This window comes from Solea solea, chromosome 15 (assembly GCF_958295425.1).
Source record: "Solea solea chromosome 15, fSolSol10.1, whole genome shotgun sequence".
Classification (NCBI taxonomy): domain Eukaryota; kingdom Metazoa; phylum Chordata; class Actinopteri; order Pleuronectiformes; family Soleidae; genus Solea; species Solea solea.
In genome coordinates this window covers 13,177,560-13,197,867 of record NC_081148.1, presented here as the reverse complement: position 1 = coordinate 13,197,867, position 20,308 = coordinate 13,177,560, and the positions used below count along the sequence as shown (strand labels likewise).

Sequence of the window (20,308 nt, the reverse complement as noted above, 5' to 3'; positions counted from 1 at the left end):
TTCAGAGGGGGGATGATGACAGGAGAAGAAACAAGAGCTTTCAGCCAACGTGCAGAATCTCCTCTCCACCTCACTGACTTTTACGATTTACTTTTAGTTCGCTTAAGATATTGTATTTCAATCAGCCTGAAACGAAATCAACCCTTTCTTCCCACGTTAAATGAATCCTGAATATTACATCCACTATTCACTTCATGGACGAAGATGAAGCAATATGTTTAATCTCTAGCAAAATGCTGTAATCACTGTAGAGATGAATAATGTGTAACGGTGTGTGTGTGTCTGTGTGTGTGTGGTGGATGGAGCACAAAGTGTAAAAAAATATCTGAATTTGACTGCAAAGATATCATTAAGTCTTTAATGTTAAGTGACAAATGGTGATTACCTGACTGTCATGCTCATGTGTTTTTTGTAGGGTTGTCTATCATGTACATTACTGAAGTGTTTGATATTTTGCTCTCTTATACGATGATAAATCACCAGATTAGTTCACCATTATAATGATGAATTGACTACAGTATCGCATCTAGTCTCGCATGCAGGTCCAGCAGTCACCGTACGGTGGAAGTGAATTACAAATTTGTCTGTAAGGTTTGATACAATAAGCCATAAATTGTAGGTAGAGCTGCAAAAGTTTTACTGAGTCGCTTTGTTTCTGTCGCAGACCTCAACCACCATCTATGTGCTCATTGTGGACGAGAACGACAATGCCCCAGAGTTTCCTGAGGAGGAGTATGTCACAGTGCTGAGCGAGGGACCAGACACAGTGGGTGCCACCATCGCCACGGTAACAGCCATCGACCCAGACGAGGGTTTGAACGGCACTTTGCGATACGCTATCGCTCAGGGCAACCTCATCCAGACCTTTCACATCAACAGCATCTCGGTGAGATATGGAGAGCAGTATACACTCGCGGTACAAACGACATCAGAAACAGGGTTAATCATTTGTGTGTGATCTGTGTAATTAGGGGAGAATCACTGCTGTGAAGGAGCTGGACTTCGAGATCAGCAGTGGACACTACGCTCTGGTTGTCACAGCAACGGACCAGTGCCCAAACCCTGCTCTTCGCTTGACATCTAGCACAACAGTAAAGATGCAACTAATATTTCCTGTACATGAAGTTTAGTGAATGTTTTGGATTTCAGAACAAAAAAATATGTTATAAAAAAAAAAAACAATCCTCAATTCATTTTTAGATGTGGATCAATAAATCCTAATGATGGATATGTATGTACGTATGTGTCGAGGGTGTGAGAGTGGAAACCCTGTTGGTAGAGCTGGGCATAACAGTTCAGTTTGCACCACTGAAACTGTTCTGATTATGTTTTCCTCACTAATTGTACTTGTCCTGTTTCCTCCTCTCCTCTTCTCCTTTTAGGTCCTCATAAATGTCCTAGATGTGAATGATGTGACACCAACTTTCCCCAGACCCTACGAGGGGCCCTTCAATGTTACTGAGGGCCAGCCAGGTCCTCGAGTCTGGACACTCAGAGCCAGTGATGAAGACTCTGGGCTCAATGGCAAAGTGGAGTACAGCATCACTGGTGGAGACTATCAGAGTCAGTGCTGGACTGGATTTCTGTGGCTATAGTGATAAATAATTAAACCCTGCAGCTCTGAGCCTCTTTTTCGCTTCCTCTCTCAGATGAGTTCATGGTCTCTCCCGTGGAGGGCGAGCTGCGTGTGAGGAAAGACATAGAGCTGGACCGAGAGACAACAGCCTTCTACAACATCACTGTCACAGCCCGAGATCTGGGTACCCCGTCTCGCAACAGCTCGGTGGGTTTTCTAAACATTCATACAGACAAACGTATGCACACTCGCTGATCACTATTACCCATAACAAGCGTCACTTCTGTGCTACATCGTTAGCCTGTGTATGAGTTTGTCTCTCTTAGAAAGTGGGGCATGTCATAGTTTATATATACTGTGTATATACACAGTGCTTAATTTATTAGACCACCACCCAAAGCCACAGCTGCCCTAAAGTAACAGCACTGGTAGTTGTCAAAATCATTTTGTATGTGTGTGTAATGGTTAATAAGCCAGTTTGTAGAAGCTCTTTACTGAATTGAAATTATATTTGTAATGCTAAAATATAATTATTATTATTATATGTTATCCATGAATTTTCAAATTTTGTCTCTTACTTTATTTTTCCTTAGGTGGTGGTTGGGGTCAACGTTCGAGACATCAACGACAACGATCCAGTCCTCCTGAACCTGCCTAACAGCACCAGCGTGAGCGAGGGCGCCTCCATTCACATGTATGTGGCCCGAATCCGAGCTCGCGATGCGGACAGCGGACGCAATGCACTGCTCACTTATAACATCACCGCCGGCAACCAGGATGGGGCCTTTTACATCAATGACACAGTGAGAGGAATGGATGGATGGATGGTGTGATTTAGGCATGAAGATTAGAACCATTACAACCTTGCGACTCTTATAACCAGGGAGCGGGTGGTCAGTTCAACCTAGTTCAATCAGTTTAACCTATTTCAGGAGAGTGTCCCAGCAAATAGTCGTGTAAAGAAAGGACTTCTAAGCACACGCTTGACTTCATCTCTGGTCTCTGTGTTTCTCAGACAGGTGTGGTGCAAGTGAACAGGCCGCTTGACAGGGAGCGAGTGGCTGAATACAGACTCACCGTCACTGTCAAAGACAACCCGGAGAACCCCCGCATTGCTCGCAGGGTAAACCCACTTACAAGAAGTGTTCATACGTTTCAATCGCAGGCAGTTTCACAAAAAGCCCTCTGAAACAATAGAATGTATTTTTTTTGCTATAATGTGGATAAGCTGTACAAAAGCCATATGTCATTGTTTTAAGTGGAAATGAGGGATTTGTCTGCAGAGGGAGCTCAATGTTGTGGTTGTTCTTAGTGTTTTATGACAGGTGGCATCTATAATGTTGCTTTACTGCGTCCTTCTTTTCCATCTGTTGCCTCTCCTCTTACCTCTTTTCTTCCAGCTCATTCTGCAAAATTACAATATAATGCATGAATCAGAGTTAAAGGACCCCTCGGTTTACGTGTCCATTTCACTGATGCAGCCTTATACTGTCCTTTTAAAATTGAGGCCTTCGTGACTCAGTGTTAACTGATAAAAAAATATGAATCTGACACAACCCACAATGTGGTTGTGAAGTTTTTTTTCTTCCTAAAAGCTGTTATGTAGCATACCTCTCTGCAAAAGGTGAGACACTTTTTTTCAGTCCAGAGCTGCAAACAAACAAGTACCAGCACAGTGACAGCAGTGTACTGGGATGTCATTAACACAAGTCAAATGCAAAAACTGTGTATTCTTACTCTCCAACAGTGCCGGGCTTTGTATACTCTTGTGTACTACTACTATTATTATTATTTCTTTTCCAGTCCCTTTCTCATATTTATGTTGTACTAATATAATTGTTTGTTCATACACCCTCTCCCACCCCCCACCACTCCAGGATTCAGACCTATTGGTGATAAGCATACTGGATGAGAACGACAACAGGCCTGTATTCACCAGGACCAGTTACAGGGCTGAAATCAGCGAGAACTCTGCAGCAGGTAGCTGGTGGTGATCTCTCCTTGCTGCACAGAACACTGTGTCAAAACACCGTCTACACACTACAGTCTGCTCCACCACTTCCTGAATTTGTTTACGTACAGTTCACATACACTTTTTTCCTTTCACTCTTGAGTGTTGAGAGGTGAGGTAGTTTTACATTTCTGTAAATATAGAACATTAAAGTCTCTGTTACGATGAAACTATTTTTTACACATGTGTGTATATATATATACTATATATATACTGTATATATATATATATATATATATATATATATATATCAGTAAGCATCATGAAACTACATAAAACCTCATGACTATAATGAGTTTACTTGTTCACTTGTGTGTAACTTTAGGCAGTACAGTCACAGTGTTGAATGGGCCGGTCTTGGCTGAGGATAAAGACATTGGACCCAATGCTGTAGTGAAGTATCGGCTGCTGGGACCAAGAGGGGACCTCTTTACTGTCGATGCCAACACTGGTAACATTTTTTGTAACTCCTTCAGGAAACGCACACGTACACACAGAGGAAAACTGCCGTGCCAAAGGTTATTGTCTCTTCATCTTCTGCCAGGCTTGATACGCGTGCGTCCGGGGGCAAACCTGGATCGCGAGGCGTTTCAGGAGCCGCGGGTCGAGCTATTTCTGGTTGCTGACGACATAGGAGGTTTAAACAGCAGTGTCCCTCTGACAGTTACCGTCCTGGACCAGAATGACAACCCTCCTGTCTTCAGTCCATCCAGTTTCAGTGTCCGTCTCCCTGAGAACAGCCCCACAGGTGTGTGCACTGGCTGCTGCCTAATGTAGTGTACTAGGAGGAGTATGACTTGCATATAAATCTACAGTGTTCACAAGGTTGTAGTTGTCACTGACAGAAGAATGAAGGGAATAGGGGAATTGACTATTATCATTTTAAGATTATGTGCACTTTGCACTCCCCTGTGTAAGTGTAAAGGGTTTACAATTTGAAAATGGCAATTAGTGGTCACATGTACACAAGCTTGTGCACGCGTGTGTGTCATTATTGTGTCTCTTTCAGGAGTGGTGGTGACTCAGCTGTCTGCCACCGACGCAGACTCCGGCTCTAACGGCTGGCTGATGTATCGCTTGGAAAGTGGTGCTCAGGACCGTTTCGTGGTGGACCCGCTCTCCGGTGCGGTCTTGGTTGGCAACAACACACTTGACAGAGAAGACCGTGGTTCCTACCGCCTGGTCGTCATGGCGATCGACCGCGGCACACCCCCACTTTCAGGCACAGCCACCCTCACGGTCATCCTGGACGACGTCAACGACTCGCGCCCACGTTTCCTAGATACTTTGAAAATGATTAGTGTCAACGAGTCCACACCGCCTGGCGTGGTGGTGGCCACGCTCACCGCCGAGGACCTTGATCTTCATCCCCGGCTGGAGTATTACATCATCTCAGTGGAGGCAAAGGATGACGGGAACAATCCAGTGGATGGTCTGCAGGAGTCGTTTGGCATCGATTTACACACTGGTGAGTCATGGATCTTCAGATCCAGTTTACTGAGTAACACAGGGTCTTACTTGTGGGACAAAAACAAGATGCTTTTCTGTGCGTTATCAGGTGCAGTGTTTGTACGCAACCCGCTGAACAGAGAGCAGGTTGCTACATTTGAGATCATTGTGTCTGTACATGACAATGCCAGCGATGTCATCGACAAGTCAGGAAGTGTCCCCAACGGTAAGTTCATTTACAAATGACGACCCTAGCTTCGGATTTGTGCGTTCTTTCAGTTTCTGAAATCAGTTTTCACTCTGTCTCTCTTCATCGCAGCGAGACTAACCATCAACGTGTTGGATGTCAATGACAATGCTCCTCGTTTCCGGCCCTTTGGAGTGTCCAACTTCACCGAGAAGATTTTGGAAGGAGCTCAGCCAGGTACAACTCTACTGTCAGTGTCAGCTGTTGACCCGGATAAAGGTCCCAACGGGCAGGTCATCTACCAACTGCTTCACTTGCCCCGAGGTGGATACGTCAGACTGGAGGACCCTTCTGTTGGTATGAAAGAAGCTTTTGTACATGTTACAGTTTTGTTTCAATTGGTAGCATTGTTGAATACTAAGGTTACTTTTTAAAACTCTTTAACACAGTGCCATCAACATGCAACATGTCTCAAAATTAGCTCATTCATCCACAACACTGGCAACAACTCACAAACTCATTGAGACCCAGGGTCTCATTCACATGAGAGACCTGTTTTTAATTTCTAACTAGAGAGCAATGATGTGTAGTGCTGACAAGATTAATCCAGACTGTAACCATCGGTGTGTTCAAAAATGTTCCAGGTAAGATTGTAGCCAACCAGACGGTGGATTTTGAGCAGATACAGTGGCTGAATTTCACAATTCGAGCCCAGGACCATGGTTCTCCTCCCAGGATAGCTGAGCTGCCAGTTTATCTGCGCATTGTGGACATCAATGACAACAACCCTGTCTTTCTACAGCCGTCATATCAGGTAATGAAGTTAGACCATGTGTGTTTTAATGATAAAAGTACAGGTGTACTTAATAACCAGGAGTGACACTGTTTTAATGTAATTACTGCAGTTGAAGAGTTCAAAGTTAAACTAAAGACAAAAAGCACACATGAGAAAATATACAGTATGTTTTTATTTGATCTGATTAGAAATGCTTTTTGTTTTAAAAGTGTGTTATTTGTTAATTTAACTTCCTCACTTTATCTCAAGTAGCTTTTTTTCATGTAAAATGTCAGGTATATGAGAATGTTGCTATTCAAAATGAATTAAACAGTTTGTTATTGTAGCAAGTGTCATCTAATTTAGTCAACCAGTCCACTTTGTCCACTGAGCCAAAGTGTGTGTTCATCTATGTTTGTAGGAGCCTGTGTTTGAAAACGTGAACCTGGGCACCACCATAGTTCGTGTTCGTGCTACAGACGCTGATTCTGGCCTCTTTGCTGTCATAGAGTACAGCCTGGTCGACGGAGAGGGAAAGTTTGGCATCAGACCGTCCACTGTAAGTTAACCCTTTCATCTGAACAGCTCTGAGCGTCAAGAAAGAATGTAAATGTATTGATTTATTGGTAAGGAGTGGTGTGCATTCAAGCACCATTGTGTTTTTGACTCCCAGTTATTTACTTCTGGGTGTCAACACTGCCTGGAAAGTTTAAAGAGTTTAATAAAAGACAGTTTAAATATTTCCACTCTGTGCTCCATTTCTGTCATGCACACAGACACGAATAGAGGCATAACACAACCACCACTCCCTGTCAAACGCCGCACTTCCTTCCCTAATTATCCCTTCTCTTCTGTGTCAGGGAGAGATATACATCCTCTCTCCTCTTGACAGAGAGACAAAGGACCATTACACTCTCACTGCAGTCGCCCGTGATAACCCTGGCGGCAGCCCCAACAACAGACGAGAGAACTCTATCCAGGTAAAGATCTCGTGCTGTAGAGACACAGGGACAAGTGTATTAATATCAAAGACTATACTCTGTGGCTAAAAGTTTATGAGAAGCTTGAAGATGAAGATAAGATGTGTAGGTTTCACTGACTGTTTCGTATATTATTTTTAGTACTGCTATGCTTGTGTGTCTGTGGCCCCGTGTGCCATATATCCACAATACGATCGTTTACAGAACACAGCCTTGTGTCAAGAATATTCTGTGTTTGAAATAATCTCATACGTCATCTGCCTGTTGATGCGAATCAGGTTCTGGTGACTGTTCTCGACGTCAACGATTATCGGCCGCGCTTCACGGAGCGAGTGTACAACAGCAGCGTGTTTGAGAACGAGCCCAGTGGCACGTCTGTCATCACAGTGAAAGCTACCGATCTGGATGAAGGAGAGAATGGAGCAATGCTCTACAGCATGTTGGGAGCCCATTCAGGTATGACTACATTCTTATTAGCTGCTTGTTCTCAGTGAACTGGTCTTTGGCTTCAGTTTTCCTTAAAGCTATAATTTGTTGTTGCTTTCTAAAACACTTTTTGTCTTACTTTTGTCTTAGTTTTTAGCTGAGTCTCTATGAAATCAACTTACTTATTTGTAATTGCTTTATATTTCATGTGAATGACAATTGCCCGGATAACCAAGTGCTGCTAAAAGCATACCACTTAGGTTGTTTGTCTCAATAATTTGGTAAATTAGAGATTCTAGGTTGAATTTGAATCATTAATAAATAAAAAAAACAAATTGTGTTATCACTTTGTCATTATAGGTGGTTCTTTTACTTTTACATTTAATAAAAAAAAGAGAAAATGATGGTCTTAATTGTTTCTGGAGCCATCTATAAACTTCCTTTTTTCCTTTTAGATGCATTTTCCCTGGATCCAAACACAGGCCTGGTGCGTTCTCGCCGTCTGCTTCAGTCTTCTGAACGTTTTAACCTGACCGTGGTGGCCACTGACCAGGGGCGTCCTCCCCTGTGGGGCACCGCAGACCTGATCATCATAGTCATAGATGTCAATGACAACAGACCTGTGTTTGTCCGGCCCGCTAATGGAACCATCATCCATATCTCAGAGGTATCCGCTGTCTCAGAATGTGCTATTGTCAGTATGAATGCTCTTTATTGACTTGTTCATATTGAGGTTTTTATAGATGGTAAATGGTCTCTGCTTAGATAGCACCCTTGACACTTTGTGTTATTTTGATCAAAATAGCAAATTCACACCCTGATTCTCTCTGCCCTCCTCGTAGGAGCAGCCTCCCGGCCTGCCTGTGTATGAGGTGTATGCAACAGACTCAGACGAGGGTGTGAATGGCGAGGTGCGCTACTCCTTCTTGCAGACTGGAGCAGGTAACCGAGACTGGGAAAACTTCCACATCGATCCCTTGTCTGGAGTCATCACAACAACTGTGAAAATGGACAGAGAAAAACAGGCCCTCCATATTGTGAGTCATTAAACTAAACCCCTAAATATTGGTATCTAGTAATGTTATTTTTTTAATATGGGTGGGAATCTTCAGTTTAGCATCAAGTATTGAAAATATTCATGTGTTGTGATAAAAAAAATTGGCAAATCTACTTCCTCTCTGGTCAAACACCAGCTACTGCGTACACATTTTAGTTAGTTACCCTTTAATATACATACATGTGCAGCTGTGTGCCTCATTAACTGTGTCCAAACGTCTCTATCAGCTTATTATTGTTGCCCGTGACATGGGCCAGCCAGTGCCTTATGAGACCACACAGCCTCTGCAGGTGGCGCTGTTGGACATTGATGACAATGAACCTGTCTTCCTCAAACCACCGGTAAGAACATGTGATACAAAAGATAATCTGTACGTTATATCTATTCCTCTATTAATGTGTTTTGTATGTTTCTTTCTTTCTGCGTGTGTGTGTGTCTGTGTGTCTGTGTGTGTGTGTGCTCATCAGCGTGGCAGCTTGCCTTATCAGTTGCTGTCCGTGCGTGAGCACTCCCCTCCAGGAACTGTTGTGGGCAACATCACCAGAGCTTTGGACGCAGACGAAGGCTCCAATGCAGTCGTCTACTACTTCATCGCAGGTGATGCTCTTATCTTCACGCATAGCCGCACATGTATGTTGCTATTGATGATAAAAATGTAGTGAAATTGTCAGAATAAAGTCCTCAGTCTCGGAAACACAAATAATGACATTTGAATGAATCCCTCTTTCTTTTATAGAGCTGAATTCTTTTGTTGCTTTAGAACATAAATTCTTTTCTATCTCTTCCCGCAGAGGGAAACAGTGATGGCAACTTTGGCTTAAGTCTAGACGGAGAGTTGAAGTTGTATAAGGATCTGGACAGGGAGGAGATCCCGGCCTACTCCATCATCATCAAGGCTTCCAGCAACAGGAGCTGGACTCCGCCAAGGGGTCAGAGGGCAGCGCGAGCTAAAGCGCTGAACCCGGCCCGAGACCCCAGCCTGCTGGAAGTCCGCATCCAACTGGAGGACATCAATGACCAGAAACCACACTTCGTTAAGGCGGAGTACACCGCAGGTCATCTTGTGTTGTTGCATGTACAGAACATGTGTCTGCTGATCTGTGTGAAACCACCATAACCCTCCTCCTCCTCCTCCTCCTCCTCCTCCTCTGCTTCCCTGTTCCAGGAGTTGCAGCAAATGCCAAAGTGGGTTCAGAGTTGATCAAGGTTGTTGCTCTAGACAATGACATTGGTAACAACAGTTTGGTCCAGTACCACATCGTTACAATCCGCTACTTCCAGTCACAGAGCAACGGGAGTGAGGATGTCGGCAGCATCTTCACCATTGGTGAGCACCATTACCTGCAGGATTCAGGCTATTTTTGATCAGTACAGTTTAGAGGCATGTTTTATTCTCATAAAGTACCTGTGATGTGCATTTTATTTTTATTTTTAATGTTTTGTATGTTCAGTTTTTACTGTCAAAATCAAGCTGTACACTAGCACGACTCTATATTGTAACATGAATCGAAACCACTGCTCAGTGTCGGTAACATAATTACACATATTTATACTTAAAGGAAAGAAATTGACCAAAAACTGGTTACACATAAAAGATAAAAATATAACATCACTGAGTCTGAGAGTCATTAGTTTCAGTCTAACTTCCTCAGTGTCTCTGTGTCTCTAGTCATGGTCCATTGATTTGTTGTTTCGAGGAGGTTTGTGATGTTTGTTCTTGTACAGCTGTGGTGAAACTCTACGACAGTTTGGAATAAGATGTATCGAGCTTTCAACACACAGGAGATGTTAGTTGGCAGAATATTTCTGTTGTCATTTTTGCTTTTTCTTTGGATTTGTTGACAAGAAAAAAAGGAAATATCACCTCAGTCAAAAATCTGCGTCTTATTAGAGACAATATTGTGCCCCACGATTCCCGCAGGCTTGACTGATGGCATCATCAGAACCTATGACCTCTTCACGGCCTACAATCCAGGCTACTTTCAGCTGGAGATTTTGGCCTGCGATTTTGCTGGACACAGTACAACCACCAACGTGAACATCTACATCCTCCGCGACGACCAGAGGGTCAAGATAGTCTTCAACGAGATCCCAGATCTGGTCCGTGAAAATCAGGAAGACTTTATTAACTTGTTGTCCAACATTACCGGCGCCACCGTCAACTTGGATGACATTCAGGTAAAAAAAAAAAAAAGGTTTTTCTTTGTAATGTTTACAATTTAACCCATTGTGTGGATGTTGCACACAACATATTTTGTCTTACTTTTGTATCAGTTTCACGTGGACAAGAAAGGCCGGGTCAATTACGCACAGACCGACATGCTGATCCATTTCGTCAATAATCAGACCAACACCATCCTCGATGTTGAAAGGTGAACCTTCCTTACATAAATAAATCCTTTATTCCAGGCTTAAATAATAACACCACCGTCATGAGGCCATCTGTGTCCTGGTGTTTCTCAGGGTGATCCAGATGATTGATGAGAACAAGGAGCAGCTGAGAAGCCTCTTCAGGACGTACAATGTTGTGGATGTTCAGCCTGCTGTTGGGGACCAACTGCCAGATGATCTCTCCACACTTCAGGTCTGTGAAGCCGTGATGGAAACCTACAATCTTTTCTTGATGCTCATGAACTTTCCTCTCTTTCCTCTTTTTCCAGCTGGTCATCATCATTCTCGCCGTCCTGCTGTGCTTGGCAGGAATTCTGTTCGTCACAATGAACTGGCATTATCGTCGAGTGTAAGAATCATTCAGCACGTGTGCTTTGTGTGTCCTGAAATATTTGAAGGCTGCTGCCGAGGCCCGTGTTTTTAGTCTCTCGGTCTGTAGTCATCAACATGTTTTTGTCTCCTCTTGACTTCCTGCTGTGTTTCAGACACCAGAGAAAGCTGAAAGCCATCGTCGCAGGATCAACAGGTGAGACGCAGCTTTTATCAAGGGGACAACTCCACCTGCTGTTAGTGTCAGCGTGAAGCTTTTATCATCCGTCTGTGTAGAACACAACAAAAAGCCTGTGTTACTCAGACAATTATTATTCCTCTGCCAACCAGGGAACCAGGGTCTAATGGATATCCTGGACATGCCCAACACCAACAAGTACTCTTTTGAGGGGTGAGAAAATAGCTTCATTTTCACAACTCGAGGGCACACAATGGAATTCCCTGCAAATATCAATTTGTGTTGTTTTTCTTACAGTATTTTTTTCATGTGTTATGATTAATATTCTAAAGAGCGAGGGGGAAGACAAGGAAACCCCGAGAGGTCACAGAGAATTATTTCCAAAAGTGCCAGCAGCATGTTTTTATTTTACCTTTTTTGTGCAACATAATAACTTAAACAATAAATCCTTCTATTTCATGCCTTTATCCTAATAACTGCTAATATAGTAATCTATGTAATCTGTTATTTGAAATTCAGATCCTATAATACAACAGATCATTATCAAAAATCACCTTTGACTATACGACGGAGTATTAGGGCCACATAGAGAAAAAAAATTATAATTCACAGAGAATGAAGTCATAAATTTACGGAAATTGATCTCGTAAATTTACAACTTTATTCTTGATAATTTATTATTCTCAACGTGGCCCTAATACTCCGTCATATAACTAAACTTTGTCACATTTTGTCAGTGACAACATGCATTTGCCTCTTTAGGGCTAATCCAGTGTGGCTGGACCCATTCTGTCACAACCTGGAACTGGCCGCTCAGGCTGACCATGAGGACGACCTGCCGGAGAACCTGAGTGAGATAACTGACCTGTGGAACAGCCCGGCGCGCACTCACGTCAGTATTTACTTTAAACTGACCTGCTATAGGTCTCACAACAAGAGTCTTCATAGATTATACTCCAGGAAGAGTGTTAATATTTTTAAATGACCTTTGACCTGACAGGGAACATTCGGTCGAGAGCCTCAAGCAAAACCAGAGGATGATCGTTACCTGAGAGCGGCCATTCAGGAGTACGACAACATCGCTAAACTGGGCCAGATTATGAGGGAGGGGCCCATCAAGGTGAGACATGAGACATTTAAGTTTATCCAGGGAAACGCACATACTGTATGAAGACATTCACTCTGTTGTTGGTCGAGTTATTCTCTCCATCCATCTGTACTAAAACACTGTGGGGGACAAGATCAGAGGACGAGACACAGGAACTACTCCAGTCCGCCGCGAGAAGAAAAGACACGAGGACGTGAAGATTGGTTATTGATGATTCAGTTCTTGCTGTATAATCTCATTTATGACTACTGCGGGAGTGAGGGTGCTTGAGGTGAGAGACTCTGTTTGATCCTAACTGCTGTCCTGTCAGGGCTCCTTGCTGAAGGTGGTCCTGGACGACTACCTGAGGCTGAAAAAGCTCTTTGCAGCTCGACTCGTCACTGTGTCCACCAGTCAGGGAGATCAATCTTCAGTCACTGAGGTGGGCTCTGGAAAACTCTGGATGATTTGTTTGCACTTCCTGCTCCTGTCTGACACCCCGCTGGAGAGTGATCTTGCTTTCCTTTGATTTCTCATTCTGATCTTCTGTCAGCTAGTGTGGTGTGGCAACTTTTCTCTGCTGTTTTTTCAAGGCATTTACACATTTCGATCTGATCTATGGATTCTTTTTCCCTGAAAGGATTTCCTCTTCTGGTGTGCCTCTGTCTAGCCCTTCCATAAAATCTATTCCATACAAATCACATGTATTCCTGTCACCTTAAAGGTAAAGTGTGTAAAATATTGCAATATTTATTGGTGAAGTTACACCTCACCCTTTCCCTTCAAAGTGTGTTGGAGAACCTATGTAGCCTTCAGTTAGCATCAAAACTGAAGAGAGATTTAGTTTGTCAGTGGTCCAGAATGGTGGCCTCTGTAGAGCTTAGTCAGCTCCTGATAAATATATAAAAGGCTCATTTTGAAGTAATAAAAACAAATATTCCATTTTTGTCAAATGAAAATAGTGTCACTTAAATTTTACACTCTGGACCTTTAATGTTTGTATAAATACTTTGCAAAGACAACGTGTTATCATTCTCATCTTGTCAGTTGTTCTGCTTCTCTCCTCTCCTGTCCTTCAAAAGCTGATCCAGAGCGACCTCGACGAAGACGAGGATGAGCGCCTGAGCATGGGCGGTGGTCGCGGCACCCTGCGCTTTAAGCACAAGCTTCCTGTGGAATTGAAGGGGCCCGAAGGTGTGCACGTGGTCCATGGCAGCACAGGTACCCTCCTGACCTCTGACCTCAGCAGCCTGCCAGAGGACGACCAGCGGGCTCTGGCTCGTTCTCTGGAGGCTCTAAACGCTGATGGGGGGCTTTATAATGAGCGCAACGCCCGCACAGAGTCGGCCAAGTCCACCCCAATGCGCCGTCACAAGGACGGAGACACCCTGTCAGAGAGTCCTCTGGAAATCACAGAGTTATGACTAGCCGAGGCCTCGCTGGTCTGAGCGCAATCAAGACTTGTGTGTGTCCTTGTGCCTCCACACTGTCACCCAGGTTAGGGGGGGGACTGGAGGAGGAGTGTATGTAGTCTACGGTACCTTGTCAGCCAACCTCAGTGCATCAGTGAGGCAGCCTGCTGGAGGACTTACTCTGAGTTGGTTTGAGTGGATCTTGTGTTGAAGATGGTCCCACTGTTGGCGCTTCAAGAGAAGGCTTACTCAAATGACCTGTAGGAAATGGAAAATCACCAGGGCACCAGTTTTCGGCAAGAAGAAATCTACTGGTATCACTGATTTTCATGCGCAGAGTGGAAATGAAAGAAATGAACACTGCCTGTGGGAGAGGCTACTTGATCCATGACCTTAAAATGGGCAGACGGTGCCTCATTCTCATTAACTAACTACGATTTGAAGTCATACCTGGACTGCAGACACTTACACAAACACAAATACACACACTCAGACCAGCAGATGGCCATTAATGAGACTCTAAAGATAATGACACAAGTCCTTATTGCATTATAATGTTTTTTTAATTCAGTGCTGAATGAGTTAAAACTTAGTTAAGGCCATCAGATAATAAATGATTCTGTCGGCGGGAAATTATCGATGGTCATTCGAAAGCACTTTGAATATTTTCCCCAGTGATGGTTGTGGAGTGGATTTTCATTTTACACCAGAAGAAAGAAAGACCACTGTAAAGTTATTACAGTGCTGTGTTCTTATGAAGAGATTGCCTGGATCAGTGCTCGAAGAACTCTCACCTGCAGAGCAGTGACGAACATTTAGACGCTGGCCCTGACTCCTGCTCTCCATTTTTAGCATGGACTGACAGTCGTGAGCAAGAGGACTACGCCGTTTAAGTGATTAAGTGATTGAATGATTATGGCGGACGATCATCTCAGAATGGAGCCACATGAAGAAAAAAAAAAAGTGAGCCTTTTAGTAAAGGAAGCCAGAGAAAGTCTTGCAAAAAAATGAAATGTATAAATAGAATTTCAATAAATATGATTTATCCAGGTTTTGTAGACATTAAGATGGCGTTGTGCCCACAGACTTTCCACTGCCACCCAATGGAGTAAGAGTCATGCTCAAAAAGAGCGATGTTTGCTTTATTTTTTTATTTTATAGAAAATGTGCTGGAATCAAAAGATATTTTTAAAGACAAATGCTGGCTTACCAAACTAGGTAAAATATAATTATGGATATTTGGAGTATATGTATATTGTGCTATGGTGATGTATGTCATTTTATTTCCCTTTGTATGACAACTGATATTGTTTCTGACGAGTGGTGTGTTTTTAATTTTTTTTTATATTCTCATTTTGTAAATTTTTATTTCTTTTGTCATAAGCCCTGAGATCTGTGTTGGGAATTGTTGTTGGATGATATGTGATAATAAAAGAAATATGCAATGGTCTCTGACCTCAGTGGGATAATAAATGTGGCAACAAATGCAGCAAAAATAAAAGTCACGCAGACACTTAAGGTCTGAGGATGTGAGAAGCCTTAATGACCCATGAAACTAAATATTTATCCCCCCATGACGATAACAATGACTTCCTCTAGTTGGACCTCTATTGTTCTCAAAGGTCCAAACTGAACAAACATAAGAGAAACTGACCATCAACAATAATGATGCAAGTGACCCAAGTATACTGAATTCCACTCGGTATCAACAGAAATATCTCTATTACAGTTCACTTTAACAGCTCAGTCTACTGTACGCCACAGTGAACACTTGGGAAATGCTGCCATCTAGTGGTCGTGTAAGTGCTGGAAAAGTAACGGAAAGGAAACCATGGATTTAGCACACCACTTCATCTTTTTTTATTGTTACATAGAAAATGCTATCATCTGTAATAGTTGTCAAAATGCTTGAAAGAGTCTGAGAGGGCCAAGACTCGGCTCTTCGTCACTGCTGCTGGTCAGACTGCTCGGCTAGTGGTGGTTGCTGATGCTGTGGTGGTGGTGCCAGTGATTGACATTTTCTTCAGCGTCTTATTCAACTGTAGGGGGACAAAAGAAATATTTTGTAACATCAATATCAGTTATTTGTTTTTTTGAATGCCTTAAAAGATTTTTGGTGTTTCTATTTCGCTTAGAAGCCAACCTGCTCCACACTCACCTCCTCAAACTTATGGATCTGTCTGATGAAAAAGTCTCCATACCGACGAGCAACTTTAGTGTCAGCAATGTGGATCATGTCCTGTGGTAGAGAAAGAGCTCATCAAGCATACACAACAGTAAGCCATATTATTTACCTTTTACTTTATATACAGCATGTACCTGCTGTGAAATGTCCTATTCTCACTGTATGAGACGATATCAAAACGTCAATGACGTGACTTTCGTTAAACAGGCGTAACAAACGCACCTTGTCGATGTAAAAGTCGACCTCGGAAGCAGACTGGAACTCTCCCTCCAGAGCTGAGATGCCACTGGTCCACACCAGGTTCTTCATTTTGTGTTTGAAGACGAGCAGCTGAATACGGAACTCCTGCTCAGTCATGTCTAGAAATCCTGCCAGCTTGGCTACTGGCATGGTGGTGTACAGTTTCAGGAAGCTGCAGGGGACACACTGATTTATTCAAACGGCCTCTCCAAACTATTTAAATGAAATTATCTGTAACTAATTCAAGTGTATCTGAGTCACTGGAAAAGAAATGTAATTCCAACCTGCGGATGGTGGAGAGCTGGGCCTGCTGTTGAACTTCCTCAGCAAAGACCTTCAGTTGCTGCTGAAAAGGTTCTTTGTGGTAGTTGGGGTGGACGTTGTCGTAGTTTGGCACAACAGGAGATAAGAACTTCGGACAGGCGAAGCTGAACTGTTCCTCAAACACCTGCAGGTCTCTGATAAGCAGAAGAAGGAAAAAAAAAACATTACTACTGCTGCTGTTCACCACTGACACAAAAAGACTTGTGCTAAACCCTAAATGCTTTTCTGTTCCACTGTGACATGAAGAGCTAGTTCCTTACCCCTTCTGCATTCGCAGCATCTTGTCTCCATACTTCTCCCTTAGTTGGGTGTGGATGCTCTCATCAATGCGCATTGGATACATGGTAAGAGCGATGGCCAGCAGACCATGCATCTGCTCATTTTGTTTGTTGATCTATAAATAAATGAAACCAACACATCTTATTAGAGCTTTTACTATGTATGCTTTCAAAACTGCAATAATCTCAAACTCAAAGTTGGAAAAGGGGAATAATGATCAACTAAGATGTGTAAACTTCATCATCAGCCTGACTCTTCCATGTTCTACATAAAGGGTAAGAACCAATTACTTGAGCAAACAATCACAATCAAGCTAGTGATCAAAGAGCACTGTTCTGACTGACCATCTCATATTTATATGTGGACCTCTGGAACATGTTTCTCGTCCTCTGGATGTACAGCAGGATGTTGGCAAAGACTCGAATGGCGTCCTGGTAGCGTCTCATCATCAGGTAGGCGAAACCAACATAGTAATATGTGGTGATCTGACACTCGGGCACACGGGAGTACATGCTCTGGGAGATGGGAAGCACAATACACAAGTGTCATGACTGCCATCATCAGCGGTACTCATGCATGTTCCTCTCTGCACTGGTTAGTAAATAAGGTCTCACCTTCTTGTTGAGTTCGATGTTCTCCAGGACTTTGATGGCCTGATAATAATCCCCCAGCAGAGAGTGAAGCCTTAGGAGCCCCACCAAGCTGAAGTAACCCAACATCTTGTACAGGGAGTGACGCCCATATTCTCCGGCCACACTCTCTGGGTCTCCTTCAACATGCAAAAAATAAATTATAGTATATTAATGAAAAAGGGAAATGCAACAACAACAAAAGGTGCTGTATAGAGTCAGTTGATATGTCAGTTAAAAAACAAATGCTCATCAACTGTCTATTACCTCCACTGGTGTACACCTCAAGCTGGCCGTTAATGTTGCTCTTGTCCACCAGTGAGTGGAGGACATTGAGGACACTGTGGACATTCCAGATCTTTGGGTTGTTCCTCAGGAACTCAATCTCCTCCTCTGACTTCTTGGCCGTCTTACAGCGGTACTGACTGAAAGACTGGAACTGAAGAGAAGTGTCCGTGTTAAACATATTTGACTGTCTATCGTCGAGTTAGTCAGTTACTAAATATTATTTATCTACTCCGTTTAAGTTAAAATGGGTGGCACTATGTTTTCACCCTTCATCTTTATTTTTGACACCATGACATACATATTTGTCTCTCTATTATAACGAGGAAAGTCAACTGAGGGTATATTAAGCATATAATTTACTCTACCTGATAGATGAACTCATCAATGATGTCCCAGAGCCACTGGTTTGGAAGCTCCAGAGGAGCCGGGCCATCAGCATCTGTGTCCAATCAGAAATACTCTACTATAACTGACTTTTCATCAGTTGTTGTTTGACACTAGTAACAACCAATGAGAGAAAACTGTGAGAAATATTGTTGAAACTTACTGAGAATGTAGTTGAAGAGGTTGCAGTAATTGTAATACGACTCAAACCTCTGCTCCAATGTTGGTCCGCCCTAATTATCAAGAAAAGATTACATAAAACAATACTGGACAGGTTTCTGAGGTTTCTCGAAACAACGGCGGTGAGTGATAACAGTTTATTTTGAGCTGTTACTTACGCTGACTTTAGCATAGATGTGTCTGTAGTACAGCTCTTTATACAAGATCAGGAACACGGCATCTGTTGGACACAGAGCAAACACCAAATTATTTTCCATTACATTGTGAAGCCTGTTCAAAAGAATATCAAATGTTCCTCATTTACAACTGTAAACTCTCCAAATACAATCAATCAATATCCATATACTTCTCTTACATTTAGTCTGCATGTACAAATATCAGCTCATAACAGTGCAAAACTACTGAGAAAAAAAGCACATTTTATTTGCCACATTTTCAGAAACAATTTAATACTTAAACATACTGCCAAGGGAAAAACACATGGTCGTGTGAAATAGAAAAAAACTGATAATACACTCACCACTACCAACAAGTGACGCAATGGCCTCAGCCTCTGGCCAGGGAGATGTCTTGAAGAAACGGTCAGTCAACTTGTTCCAACTAAAAAACAAAGTGTTAAGTAAGATAATATTGCCATCTCCCACACACAAACATACAGATCTAATGTCTCTTTTAATACTGCATCACTGCAAGGATTACCTGTTCTCATAGACATCTTGGATCTCATAGATCTTCTGCTCAATGCTCTCACTAGAGACCCGGTTGGACTGCAGCTCATAAACCTTCTGGTCAATCAGGTCAGAGATGGTTTTATGGAAATACTGCAGGAAGTTCTTGATCACCTCGGGAATGACGTGGTATGTCTGCTGTTCATACTGCCTCTCATAGGCCAGGTCTGCTTTGGGATCACCTGCAGAGAGATGGTGTGAGGATGAATGAGACACTGCACACACTACATCTACTCCAAGTGCATTGAGGCTATGTTCAGACAGCAGACAATTTATTCTCTCAAATCAGATCTTTTCACCAAGACTGTCTGCACTCTGCTGTGTTAAACACAAGTTATCAAATTTGTGGGACCAAGGATAACCAATCTTGCTGGAAGATGAAGATGCATCATCTTTGAGCAGCCAGAGTGTTCACAATGAGACACTTCTGTAAAAAATCTAATATGAATTGTATTTTAACTAATCACCAAAGGTTTGAAACAAAATTGCCCACACTTCCAGACACCAATCTGAATATGCAAAAATAACCAGATTTTTCTTTGCAGCCTGAATAAAGCCAACATGAAATACTGCTGAACAGATTTGTTCAGCTATAAGTCAATGTTTGGCATGGTTTTAAGTGTGAAAACTGTTAGTAAAGGAAATACAAGATCATGCCTTGATATTATTAGTGTGTTTGTGTGTGTGTATACTAACCGGTGTGCAGGTCGTAGTCATATGGATCGTACTGAAAACAAAGCAGATAGTTAATAGTACTCGTTTCTTACTCATAAGAACTTACTCCTCATACCACACAAGAGCACAACGGGCGTTAGACAGACTATAGTAGTTATATTCGGTTGTATGATCTACAGAAGGAGCATATCTGCTACTGTTTTGCTGTAGGATGTAGCTTAGCACGAAAGTGGCTACGGCTAATTAACGTGTCGTTATGATTCGTGAAAGCTTTTCGTGTGGCTGTGATGGAATACCGTTTTAGTTGCCTCTTCTTCCTCGCGGTACGACATCGTTTCAGCTACTGTTGTTAAAAACGTTGTATAACAAAGCAAAATATGAGATTATGTGTGCTGTACTAGCTAACGCAGCTAAACCACGCAGCCGGCGCTAGAGTGGTGTCAAAAGCGGAAGGAAGAGGAAGTGACGTACGGCGGAAACACCGTAACGATCGCACTGACGAATTATGGGAAATTGAGTGTCCGATACCTTCCATAG

The 20,308-nt window shown here is 42.7% G+C and overlaps 2 protein-coding genes across 5 annotated transcripts in view; one reads left to right on the top strand and one right to left on the bottom strand.

Annotated features, from left to right (window-relative positions):
• Nucleotides 1-15,309, top strand: part of cdh23 (cadherin-related 23) — a 146,752-nt gene extending 131,443 nt beyond the window's left edge. For 2 of the 3 annotated variants that reach the window (XM_058651337.1, XM_058651335.1), the window contains 32 exons: nt 665-886; nt 972-1,091; nt 1,383-1,563; nt 1,650-1,783; nt 2,170-2,379; nt 2,592-2,699; nt 3,454-3,556; nt 3,913-4,038; nt 4,132-4,335; nt 4,597-5,055; nt 5,146-5,262; nt 5,356-5,580; nt 5,868-6,037; nt 6,420-6,557; nt 6,859-6,978; nt 7,257-7,434; nt 7,860-8,071; nt 8,247-8,441; nt 8,689-8,802; nt 8,929-9,058; nt 9,253-9,516; nt 9,627-9,788; nt 10,383-10,639; nt 10,736-10,833; nt 10,925-11,045; nt 11,122-11,201; nt 11,338-11,378; nt 11,513-11,573; nt 12,123-12,252; nt 12,361-12,480; nt 12,779-12,889; nt 13,530-15,309. In XM_058651337.1, coding sequence (XP_058507320.1) covers nt 665-886; nt 972-1,091; nt 1,383-1,563; nt 1,650-1,783; nt 2,170-2,379; nt 2,592-2,699; nt 3,454-3,556; nt 3,913-4,038; nt 4,132-4,335; nt 4,597-5,055; nt 5,146-5,262; nt 5,356-5,580; nt 5,868-6,037; nt 6,420-6,557; nt 6,859-6,978; nt 7,257-7,434; nt 7,860-8,071; nt 8,247-8,441; nt 8,689-8,802; nt 8,929-9,058; nt 9,253-9,516; nt 9,627-9,788; nt 10,383-10,639; nt 10,736-10,833; nt 10,925-11,045; nt 11,122-11,201; nt 11,338-11,378; nt 11,513-11,573; nt 12,123-12,252; nt 12,361-12,480; nt 12,779-12,889; nt 13,530-13,871 — 5,253 coding nt within the window. In that variant the 3' untranslated portion in view covers nt 13,872-15,309. The remainder of the gene's footprint in view (nt 1-664; nt 887-971; nt 1,092-1,382; nt 1,564-1,649; nt 1,784-2,169; nt 2,380-2,591; nt 2,700-3,453; nt 3,557-3,912; nt 4,039-4,131; nt 4,336-4,596; nt 5,056-5,145; nt 5,263-5,355; nt 5,581-5,867; nt 6,038-6,419; nt 6,558-6,858; nt 6,979-7,256; nt 7,435-7,859; nt 8,072-8,246; nt 8,442-8,688; nt 8,803-8,928; nt 9,059-9,252; nt 9,517-9,626; nt 9,789-10,382; nt 10,640-10,735; nt 10,834-10,924; nt 11,046-11,121; nt 11,202-11,337; nt 11,379-11,512; nt 11,574-12,122; nt 12,253-12,360; nt 12,481-12,778; nt 12,890-13,529) is intronic. The other variant, XM_058651336.1, reaches the window with a different exon arrangement.
• Nucleotides 15,310-15,695: 386 nt separating this feature from the next.
• eif3s6ip (eukaryotic translation initiation factor 3, subunit 6 interacting protein) lies at nt 15,696-20,234 on the bottom strand. Of its 2 annotated transcripts, XM_058651692.1 has the most exons (15): nt 20,068-20,234; nt 19,793-19,823; nt 19,068-19,278; nt 18,889-18,968; nt 18,527-18,588; nt 18,352-18,421; nt 18,170-18,243; nt 17,784-17,955; nt 17,502-17,656; nt 17,232-17,402; nt 16,869-17,002; nt 16,569-16,742; nt 16,267-16,456; nt 16,018-16,098; nt 15,696-15,898 (listed from the first exon to the last, which is right to left on the bottom strand). In XM_058651692.1, exons 1-15 carry the CDS (start codon nt 20,101-20,103, stop codon nt 15,818-15,820), a joined length of 1,722 nt encoding a protein of 573 aa, XP_058507675.1. In that variant the 5' UTR covers nt 20,104-20,234; the 3' UTR covers nt 15,696-15,817. The 2 variants fall into 2 exon arrangements, with proteins under 2 accessions (XP_058507675.1, XP_058507676.1); XM_058651693.1 differs by lacking the exons at nt 18,889-18,968; nt 19,793-19,823; nt 20,068-20,234 and having other exon boundaries at nt 19,068-19,146.
• Nucleotides 20,235-20,308: the final 74 nt, after the last annotated feature.